The sequence below is a fragment of the Coloeus monedula genome (genome assembly GCF_965178545.1).
Source record: "Coloeus monedula genome assembly, chromosome: 2".
NCBI lineage: Eukaryota > Metazoa > Chordata > Aves > Passeriformes > Corvidae > Coloeus > Coloeus monedula.
Window position 1 is genome coordinate 88009709 of NC_138782.1, and position 11903 is coordinate 88021611.

The following is an 11903-nucleotide window of genomic DNA, read 5'->3' on the forward strand; positions in this document are numbered from 1 at the left end:
CTGAACTGCATTTCTGATATGGCTGAAAAGTAACAGACTAGCTTCACCAACACTTCTCCCCACCCCGAGGACTAGTTTTCTGTCAGTTCAGCTCCTTCAGCCAACTTGCCATGAAGCCAGTGAAGTGCCAGTATTTATTCCAGCACAGCTGAGAGCGCTGTCTCTGGGAGGGGCAGCAGCTCTGTCCCTCAGAGCAGCACCCAGCAGTGGGCCTGGGTGTGTTGTCAACTGCTGGCACAATTCCTTGTGTGGCCATACAGCACGGCCCCACACACAGGGTCTTGCTATGACTCTGCAAATGGACATCCAGTTAAAATCTATGCACATTATGTCTGTTAAAAAAAAAAAATCAGAGAAATCCAACACAAATATAGGCAACAGCCTTCTGCTCAGACTAGATACACTATATAGCTTAACTCCCTTTGCAATTAGCAATCATCAATGCAGCAAAGTATGAAATAATGCAACTACAGACTGCACTAAGAGCACTGAAGTCTTTGCAATGGAAGTACCAAACCTCCCCAGACCTAACAACGAGTTTAAGGAACACTGACAACTGCTAACTATGTCACAGTATACGAACATCCATTAAGCAGGCTTTATTTTTTAAAAAGCTAAAAAATCACTTAAACATCCCATGAAAAACAAACATTTTCTCAGTAATTACTCATAAAAACAGCAAAAGTGAAGTACTGTCAATCGACTAATTTTTAATAAGACATGCCAGCTTGCTAATTGAACCTAGTTATAAAACAACTTTTCAAGAAACAGCACTCAAAAGACAGCTAAATCAAAATATCACACTTGTTAAGCGACCATCCTGCAACCAGAGATGAGGTTCAGCTGCATCCATCCAAACATGAAACTCCTGCTTACCTTGATCTCTAAGTTCTTTCTTCCACCTAATGAGTGACGCCTTTTCCATGTAACATAGGCTTTGCTACATGATAAAGAACATTTTACTTTATCAATGACAGATAGTTTCTTGTAGTATTTATCAAGTAAAGATTCAGCTATAACATATTTGCCTTATGGCAGAACTATTAAATCTCCATTGAAGCTTTACTGTCCCAGTGAGAGGTATATGCAATTGCAATCACCTGGGCCAGAGTAGTCCTGAAGTCCACTTTTGAAAGTTTACTCCCAGTTGTAAAGGATCCCTAAATTGTCCCTTAAGCAGTAAGCCTTGGTAGAAATAAAATTACAACAAACTCCAGTAAATGTTTCTAGAAGTGAGCCTCAGAAATTACAAAGGCAATTGTAAATATGAAACCTAATGTCTACTGCATAGTTCAAATTCTCATCTAATGGGGTCTTGAATAATCTTTCTGTTAAACTGTCATATTAAATTCTGTCATCAGCAGGATATTCATATTTTGCTAAATGAGCCATAAAAATTGGACATGTCAAAGGAATACAACATTATATCCCCTGACATTAATAAAAATACATCAGCAGAATGAATTTTATACAAATGAAACAACTGTATGGCATTGAATAAATACACACTCATAAAAATAACAAATATTTTGCAGCTGTTTCTTGTAGACATAAATTTCTAAGATTACATATTATTAATCATGTCACATAGTAATATGTTTTACCACACCAGCAGAATATTACTGGTATTTTTCGTTCCTAAAACATTGTTGTGGGAAGTCTTACAATAAAAATAAACAAACAAACAGAATCTCAGGGAGATATGAGCAGGGAGACTTTGTTCCAGCTCATATGGTCTGAAAACAAACAAACAAAAAGCCAGGGGGGGCTTAACATAGAGTTTCTGAATCATCACTACTCTTCATCTATAATCTCTCAAGAATAAATCAGAGAAAGATACCACAAAGTCTTTCAAATTCTTCTTTTATAGGAATTACTGGGACACACACGCAGAAGTGTTTCCTTGCCTCATGCAGGGCTTACAGCCCTTGTCTGTTAACAAAAACTTTTTAAAGGCCTGCTGATCAACCTGGGAAGAATAACCACAGCCTGTTAATTTATTCCCTTCAGTCTCCAGCCTTCACTATAATCTCGTTCTTCGCAGAAGGTAACCTGCTATTTAAAATAATTGTGTTTCCTTGCGTAGAATAAAGCTGCTCTTACACTAAAATACCCATTATGAAGTTTAAGTTATGTATTACACCTTAGCCTGACTTAACAGATCACCAGGCAGAGATGAAAGAGGGAATGTCCTATTCTTCTCAAATGTAGAGGCTGTATGTTCTCCCCAATCCAAGCCATTGTCCTGCATCTACCAGTTACCCTTCAGTGAGCAAATTCAACAGAGGTTTGGCAAAGGGCCAACCTGGCAAGATAGAACAGAGCAAGTTCAATCTCTCTGGCAAGAAAGTGGTAAGTCTCCAGGGTGGTGGAGAGTACATGCAGATCTGCTTCCAGAATGGAGTTGCACCCACTTACATGACATTCAGACACCAATTACAGACTTTACTACAGCTTAAGGTCAGTTTAACCTGAAAATATTAGGTATGCTAGGCTGCTGAACACAGAAACAGGAAGTTAAGAACAAATGCTTTTAAGAATTATATGTGTAAGATGAAGCTGCCAACAAATTAAATTCTATACCATGTATAAAAACAGTAATATTTTACTAATGCTTTAATTTTCTTCATAGAAAGTAAGTACAGAGCATTAGACAGATTTTAACCTATGAAAAAATATCCCTACCTTAAAAAAACCTCCAAACTGAAACCAAGTGCCAAAACATGGGCCAAAAGAAAGGAATTAACAAATGTGCTCCCCTCACCTCCAATGCAAGTGCCTTTTAGAATAACCAAGTTAAGAGAAGAATTACATTTGTCCTTTTTCCCCAAAACCGTAATTTGCTCCTGTTATCTCTACACTATCCTCCACCGCAACAGCTCCATTTCTGTGTGTTTTCTCAGCCTCCTGCAGCACCTATCCTGCACACTCTTCCACTCCTTCCTTGGCAACACACAGATGAAGGCATATGCTGTCCTGTGCTGAAGTCCTCTCACTGCCCTGACCCCTTGATTCCTCAGCCACTGAAGGAACACCAGTGAGCAGCAAACTGAATCATGCTCAGGCAACACTGAAACCTTCGCTTCATGGACACTAATTTTGACTTCTCTGCTTAATGGAGTGAGCAAGTTTCACAGAACTTCTATATTTGTACCTGTAAGGTCTTTACACCTCTGCAAATAAAAGGGTTTAAGTTCTGGAAAAATAGAAGTTATGCTACCCGTGTTTGTGACTTGTAATAAAGCACCAGCCAAGGACATTAAGGGCGGTGAGGCACTGGAACAGGTTGCCCAAGGGGGTTGTAGATGCACCAGCTCTGGAAGTGTTCAAGGCCAGATTAGATGGGGCCTTCAACAATCTGGTCTAGTGGAAGGTGTCCCTGCCTATGGCAGGCAGGTTGGAAATAGGTGATCCTATTACTGGGATGGAAGGATGCAAAATTATGAGGTGACTCAAAAAACCTTCATATTCTTATAAAGCAATATTTAAAAGTGACAAGTTTGGTGGTTAGTCTCACATTTGATGGTTAGTCTCACATTATAGGATATCTACTACAGCACAAAACACCTTGATGCTCCTCAGTTACATCAAATATGAGACAAAGCTAAAACTACAGACTAGGTGAAGTCTGATACCGCACCAAAATCCATGTACAGTCTTCCAGGAACAACAGTAATAAAAGCCAAACTTGCTGTTGAAACCATTAAAATAAATAATCTATTTTATCCTCGTACATAAAACAAGAAGGAAAAGGCTGAAATATCTAAACAGGCTCATATCTGTGCAAGCATGACTTCTGCTAACTGTTGGTTTAATGTTTGCTATCAAACCACATATTAATGTTACTACTTTTGTTATTACTTTTACTTTTTTTATTTATACTTACATAAAGAAGAGTGTAAGAGGGTAAGTGTTCTCTTTTAGGAACATTCTCATTTAATTTTTTTTTTGCCACTAAAAACCACTAGAAATTCTGTACTTTTTCTGAAGAAAGAGTAGTGCTTTACTACCAAATCCAAGTGCTAAAAAATAGTGGATGAGGCATTCCAAACAAGACAGTTACTCTTACGCCAGGAGCTTTTATGTCCCACTTTGTGAAAACTTAATACAGTAGTAGTTGGTCAGGAAAAACTACCAAATAACAAATGCCTCCACAACGAAAACAAGAAAATTGCACTCAGATCCTTTACACTTCAGAAAGCTCAGGACAAGCTTGGGCTCCTAGAATCCTATGTCTCAAAATTAAGAAGATGATGATGTGAAAGAGGACTGGAGAACAGGCTTTTACCTTAGAATGTGCTCCCAAGCATATTGCAACACATGTTATAGAGCAGTAAAAGATAAATTAGGTTTATATTTAGTATCTTTCTACATGCTTTAAGAAGCACCCTGTCTTTCTTAATATTTCATGCCACCCATCACCCAAGTTAGTCAGGCATGTATAAAAAATAAGACCGTAAGAAATGTTTTCAGTTTGTCTTTGTTGAGGAATAGTCCTCAACAAATGAGTTTCATTCATAGAAAATAACCTGTTACTGAAGTCAGTAACAAGGTTTCCTATTCTCAAAGCCACTGGAAAGGACAGCTGGACATTCTTCAAGTCTAAGAAGATACATGTGCAGTGCCGGAAAAAAAATTCTGACTGCATCAAAGGACTGGGACATATGAACAAGCCATGTCACAAACTTTGCACTTTCTCATAAAAAAACACTCCTAAGAAAAACAGAAGAAACAGAACCTGCCTGGACATTGATGGGACAGATACAAACCAAAGAATTCAACAGGATTAAGCAGGAGTTCAGATAGACACAGAAGATCAATGATACTTGAAACAACTCTTCCCCACATTTTCAAGCTAATCGTAATCTCCATTAGATCACAAACAAAGCACCAGAGACTGATTAGAGACAACTACAACAATTAATAATTAAATTTCACTGTTAAGAGAAAAATAAAGATAATAGTCTTGCAGGTAGAAAAGTCTGGCAGGTAGAGAACACTCAGGTGTTCTACCTGCATATAAACTCCACTCTACCCCCCTAATTTGTATTACTCCAGTCAGAGATTTCTCAGTATGATTAAAAACAGAAACAAAAAAAGAGTGGAGAGGCTGACCACCACTTCAAAAGGTAAATCTGTTAACTCTAAACTAATACACAAAAGCTGTATGTTTCTGTACCACCCCAGAATCTCAGCTACCTTGAAGAAAATATTTAAGTCTACAACTCCTGCTTTAGTGAAGACAATTCTTTACATGTGAACTGAAAGAACAAAGCAGTCTTCTGGAGTCCTCTGGCAGACAACTGTGAAGTTTATACTGCTGCTGCTAACAGGTAGTTCAGATAGTTTTCTCTATTGTTATTAGGAAACCTGTAGCCAAGAAATAGGAATGAAAATCGAGCAAATTCCTGTCAGGACTGCACTGAAATACCTCAACAACTCTGAAGCTAGGGACTGGCAACATTCCTTAGAAAGGAGATCCTCAAAACGAAAATTCAATACTGGTTCCCAGTATCACTACTGTAATCAACAGGAGGCTGACATAAGAAAATAGGAAAAAATAATACATTTCTCCCTTCTTCTGGAAAATATTTTAAAGTTTACCTATTATCTACTGCATAAACATAGGTAAACGTTAAATTTTGCGTTGGAAAAGAGGAATACAATTTCCTTGCAACTCAGTAATAGTGAAGGAGGCAGAAAACAAGAGTTCCCACAATTTTTCTCCAGGGTAATGATCAACAGTACTGTCCATTCCCACATGCTTAACATGCCTCCTACTTTAAATCCAAATGAATTTGCCTGTAATTTTTTATATTTTAAGTGTGACTATCAATTAAGAAACACAGGAACTTCTCCAGACAGAAATCTCTAATCACTGAACTTCTCCTCCTCCACATCAGGAAAGAATTCCCATGTAAGAGAATTACTTTGTTAGTGTGAATTTCTGCATATTTGGCCCATAACTTTGAAACAGCAGTGTAAAAAAGCAAGTTCAGAACAGTTTTACTAATTTCACTTGCATCTAGATTAAATAACAAAAATAGAGTACTTTTCATACTTCTAACAGTCCTGCCACTGCAAGTGAAGTAATCATGTAGGCCCTGTATATCCACGTGTATGTGATCACTATTAGCACTGCTTCAGAATGATAACAAATGTAGCTTTAAAGAGTCCATTATAGTCCTAGGGATCTTTTTCACATTTCCATTAAACAGTCTATACAATACATAACAAAAAATTATGCACTTTAGATATACAGAACTGGACAAAAAACATGCACTAGTATGAACCACTATGTTCAAGAATGGTATTATTCAGAAACAAATCAATCATTCAAGGAACACCCTTCCAGAAAGATAATTTTGTTTTCACTGCAGAATAGAATAATAAAAATATTAAGAGGAAGCACTTTTACAGTGGAATGACAGACATTTCTTCACAGCAACATCTGTTACACTAAATGAAAGAAAAGCAGTATCTCACTGGACATGTGGAACCAAAACCAAAATTCTGAACAACTATCATATGGAAAAGCAATTTATTTTACTTAACTCTATATTTATCTTAAGTCTGACTGATAGTCAACATAAACAGGAGAGCACCAGAAATGTCTGTGTATATGTATGTAAACACACACACACACACACACATATGAAAGTACATATTTAACCAGCACAGTATCCCTTAGACTGAGTTTAACTGGTGATAGATCTAACATCCACTTCCCCCAGACTTCTTCCATTCTGCACATTCAAGGCAGGGATGGACAGGGAGTCCTGGCCCGTCCCTTTGCCAGTCTTTAAGAAAACACTTCTGGAAACATCAGGTAAACAATATTTGGTTGTTGCTTAACAGCCTTTAAAGGACTCCACAAAATATACACTCTCAGAGAATTATAAATACAGCTCTAGGCTCATGGATTAATAACCATCATCCAGCAATAGAAGTTGCCATATTTCCTACTCTACACACTTTCATCCCCTTTTTTTTCCCCATTATACTTGTTTCACAAATCTGGCATTCTTGTGCTTGTCTAGTCTTTGGATAACAGTGGTTCTAACATATTAGGTTGATACAATATGCTACCTTTCCAGATTACAAAAAACCTCAATTATGTATGTATGTATTTATAGATATTCTATACCTGTACTTTTTTCTATAAACATCTCTAGTAAGTACCTATCAAATAACATATGAAAGCCTTTCCCCTTTGCTTCAAATCAGTACAGATTTTACCAGCTCTTACTAAATCTGCCCCAGTATGACTGTCCCATTTGGACTTGGGTCACCCCCATAAATTTTTGTAACCACCATCTACACTAGATTTTCTTCACACGTGGCTGCATATTCTTAGGGTTTCTACCACATCATCAGTCCTAAAATGAACATGTCCCCAAACAACGGGGAAATACAAAACCAGCTGATAACTCAGTTCACCCATCGTGGAACACTGAAGCTTCAAATGGAGATGCTATCCAGTGTTATGTTGCTCCTGCTGTTGGAAAGAGAATTTGTAAGCAAAAAAAGTGTGGATATTGCATATAAAATCCATCTTTTCTTAGCCACCTGTCCAGCCAGTAAGCACTCATGGTGGACACAGAAGACAGTGACTAGTCATCACCTTGACACTTTTAGCTGTCCACACAAAACTCACTTAGGCTGTGGAGAATTCAGGAAAAAAATGGGAGTGTCTGCATTTCATCACCAAATCCTTTAAAGGTATAAGGGAGGTAACATGACAGCTGTTATTAAGCAGAGTTTCTGAACATCAGAATTCCAGATTAATTATTCAAAACAACAAGCAGTATTTTGTTCGCACAGTACATCTATTCCAGAACATCTAGTAATAAAAACCCAATATCCAACATCCTGCAGCAAGACAAAATCTGCAAGAGCTTACGTTCTGTGCAATACAGGCACTGCAAATCTCCAATGCCAAACTTATCCCTGACTTGAAAAACTCTGCTTATGAGTACATAATTTCATTAATTTTTCTTTGTTATCATCATGGTAATTTGGCAGAATTTAGCAGGCTGCTGGCCTATACCATCAGGACATATGCTTATAGCAATTTTGCAAGATTACAGTAGTACATTTTTTGACGTATCAATGAAACTGTAAAGGCTCAACAGTTTAAAAATATTCCAATTTCAGGAGGCTTTTTCCATTATAATTAAGAGCTTTATAGTGAAAAAAAAAACCACCTCAAAACACCAAACCCATATTAGAAAAAAAAAAAAAAAAAAGTCAGGGCTTTATAAACACAAAAGGTTTTTTTCAAACGCTGGTAATAAGATTCATCATCACCTTCGTATCACAATTATAAGCATTATCCCCCTCCCAAAATTAAACTCAGTCCCAAACCTTTAAAGGAGCCTTTTAGGAGCAGGCGAAGAGTCATTTTATGGTGGGGCCAAAGAATACGGGCTAGGCCGGAGCCTGGGAGCGGACTGAGGGCAGGGCAATGCAGCCCTGGCCTCCCCTCTCACCCAGCGCTAACCCTGCCCGGCGCCCCCAGCCCACGGCGCGCCGGGCCACGACTGAGTCCTGCCGCTGCACCAAGCCCGGGCTGCTCTCGGCGCTGCCCCGACAAAGGAAAGAAACACCGCACTCCCAACCCCTCGGAACAGTAAAAGAAAGAAAGAAGGTGGGGAGAAAAAAAAAAAAAAAAAGATCTAAATCGCCCTCACTTAAGCCCTCCCTCAAAAGCAGGTCTCTTTTCACCAGACCTAACCACGGCACCCACCCTTCCCCCACCACGAAACCACCTCTCATTGTCGTCGCACCCAAAGGGGACCCATTACCCCCACCCCCATATGAACTCACACGCCCGCCTCCCCCATTCCCCGGTTTGTGCCGTGTCCCTTTACTGGTCGCCAGAAGGGAAACGCAGCTCAGGGGCCACATTTCCCCGGCACAGCCATGCACGCACCTTCCAGAAACAAGCTGTCTCTGCAGCCGCCGCCGCCGCCACCGGCCATCTTCCCGCTGCCGCGCAGCGCTCCCTCACTCCATCGCCCAGCGCGGCGGCGGGGCCCGGCCCTTCCCCCGGCCTGCCCGCCCCCACTGCGGAAGGCTGGATGGCTGACCCGCAACGGCGGCACTACCGCCGAGGCCCGGCCCTCTGCCGCTGCCGGGCCGCGCTGCCTTCCGGCCCCCGCGCAGGAGGAAGCGGCGGCAGCGCGCCCGCTCCTCCCTCAGCGCGCCCGCCGCCGGCACCCCCGAGCGGCTGCAGCCGGGCCCGGCGCGGTGGCCGCTGTTGGCGCCCGTTGGGGCAGGCGGGCCTGGCCGGACTTCGCCGCACGCGCCGCCGAGAACGCGGGGAGGGCGAGGGGACGGAGCGCGCCGCGCGGCCGCCCCTTCCTCCGGGAACGGCGCTTTCCTGCCCGGACCTGCGGCTCTCCCGCCGCGGGGGCCGCCGGCTTCCCCGGCCCCGGGACGATAAAATGGCCGCAGCAGCGCTGCGCCCCGCAATACCTCGGGCTCTCCCGCTCCCTCCTCGATCAGCCTGGAGGCAGCAGCTTTTGGGAGACGAGGAGGTGGCTCGGATAAGATGAATGAAGTTAGAGGAGTGCGGGAGTCCATTGCGGAGTGCTGAGGCCCGCGCCTCTCACCTCGCTCAAGCTCGGGGGAAAAGGTCTTCGGAAGGATCAAAGATTCCTATCAAATCTTAAAATCTTCTGTGGCCTGATCACGGCATATTTAAATCCAAAAGTTGGATTTTGCAAAACGTTCAGCGTTGCCAAGCCAACTAAAGTGAAATTGCAAGTCATGGCCTCAGGTACATACGACTTTCAGCCTGTAAGGTTTTACGTTTTAAAAAGCTTTCCCATGTAGCAGAAATACAAAACACATGCATCCTTTAAAAACTGTAAGATAGTTTATGATAGTGTACAACTAGGGAAAACCAAATACTCCTTTCTTCATCAGGTTCTTCAATCTGGGATTCTGCTGACTTCCCCTTCCCTCCACTTTACTGCAGAATTGGGGAATTTTAATGTCTAAGGTACCTAGCTCCTAACATTACTAATGCCTGAAAAGTGAGCTTCCAAAAATGCTGGAACTGAAGAGTTTGTAGACTGAAGTCCTAAATTAGGTAATTTAAAGCGCCTAGTGCATATGAAGATTAAAGGCTAGAAAGAAGAAAATTGTTTTCCTTTAAGTCTTCTAAATTTGTTATTTTTCTTCCCGAATGTACTGTGTTGATACCAACCATATTCATAAGCCAAGTGTGTTCAAAATACTTTTAAGAGTGCTCACTTTTTGTGCAATCGAGAGGCAAAAGGCGGTCCGGAAGACCACAGGAGGTGTCAGAACGCTCCCCAAGTGCTGCGTCACAACACCAGAGCTAGCAAGCAATTAGAATCCCAAAAGCTCGAACAGTGCTGGCAAACCTACGAATCTCAGTCTTCAAAATCTCCTTAGGAAAAAAAAGGCTTCCTGAAAGAGAGATCACAAACTATCCTTGTTTCATTAGTAATGACATTAACAAGAAACGATTAGGAGGAATCGGTCCCAGCTAATTACAGAGAAGCCAGAAAATCATATGTTCAATAGAAACCTAATAGTTAAAAAAAAGAAAAAAAAAAAAAAACAACCAATGAAATTTAGGATCTAATTTTCAAAAATACCCTATCGTATCTCAGAAGGACATTGTCCAGTTCGAGGGTTTACTGCCAAGGTTACAGCATTACTCCACAAAAAGAAATTCTTATTGACAGTTGAGACTAGACTGATCCAGGTCTATGCAATTCTACGCAATTTTTTAAAAACTAAGGATTAGGAGTTACGATTATGAATTATTTGAATAAATGTTTGGTGCACAGTAGTAGACTTACTGATCAAGGTATCAAATACAGCTTCAGAGTTTTAGTGAACTGAGGTGCAGTATGGATTTAAATATCCTTTTAAAGTAGAAATGATAAGGAAATACACTATCAATCTAGATGCATGATTGATTTTAGACTTTTTGGTTGATAATTTAAGATACACTTTTTTATGGAAAAGAGCTGCCCAAAATTACATCACATTGCACTGTTCTTTTTTCCTTTATTTTGAAGCTCTTTAAGGATGCAAGAGGGTAGAATGTAGTCAAAACTCTTACTAATTAAACTTTTATTAGTAGTCTATTCCCAGCCTTACAGTGGTTTGTTTTTTCATTTGAAAAGTATTTGTGAGGGAATGCAATACTGAGAGCACTCCTATAAAATCTTTTCAAATCCTCTTAACTTTGCTTGGAACCAGAGGATTTTCCTCACGTATAAGTAACAGAATGAACAATGAGAAAGAGAAAATTGGTATTCTCCTTCCTGCTGAGGGAAATCATAGAGAATTTACTGAGTTTTCTTTCTCTTCTGAAGGAAAAATTTAATTATGTTTGCAGAATAAGAGCCCAGGGATGACATACATCAGATCATTGCTTCCTGGCCTTTAGCATCCTCTTGAAGTTGACCAGTCCCACTGTAGGTAGTCGACAATCACAGGCCACAGTGTAAGATCCAGAATTTACAAACACTTGCCTGTGCACAGCTCTGTTGGCACAGCTCTGTGTAGGGTGGAAAGCTGATTACTTCATTAGGCATTGATGAAGAATTTTTGTCTCACGTTAGAAATCTTTTTTTCTCCTTCCCAAAATGAAAAAGTTATTATTAATGAATGTGGCTTAGATGATTCAGTACTGAAAATACTTTACAGAAACTGAAAAGTATTTATTTTTTTTCTTTGTATTTCTGATTCTTTCCAGTTACTTCTTGTTTCCTCTATGTTTCTGTAAGGTTAGCCAACAAAATGGGAGTAGCTATTCCTTAGAAACACTAGTTCCTTACTTAAGGAATAAAATGGAACTCAGATTGCAGTTTTGCAGCTTCTGTTGTGGTAGTGTACATTTCTTAGTTTTCTTT

The 11903-nt window shown here is 40.4% G+C and overlaps 1 protein-coding gene across 4 annotated transcripts in view; it reads right to left on the bottom strand.

The window, feature by feature from the left end:
- Nucleotides 1–9131, bottom strand: part of SENP6 (SUMO specific peptidase 6) — a 70940-nt gene extending 61809 nt beyond the window's left edge. For all 4 annotated transcript variants that reach the window (XM_082276845.1, XM_082276844.1, XM_082276843.1 and 1 more), the window contains exon 1: nucleotides 8936–9131. Coding sequence is in view for 2 of the 4 variants with exons in the window: in XM_082276843.1 (XP_082132969.1) it covers nucleotides 8936–8984 (49 nt within the window). In the remaining 2 variants the exon portion in view is untranslated. The remainder of the gene's footprint in view (nucleotides 1–8935) is intronic.
- Nucleotides 9132–11903: the final 2772 nt, after the last annotated feature.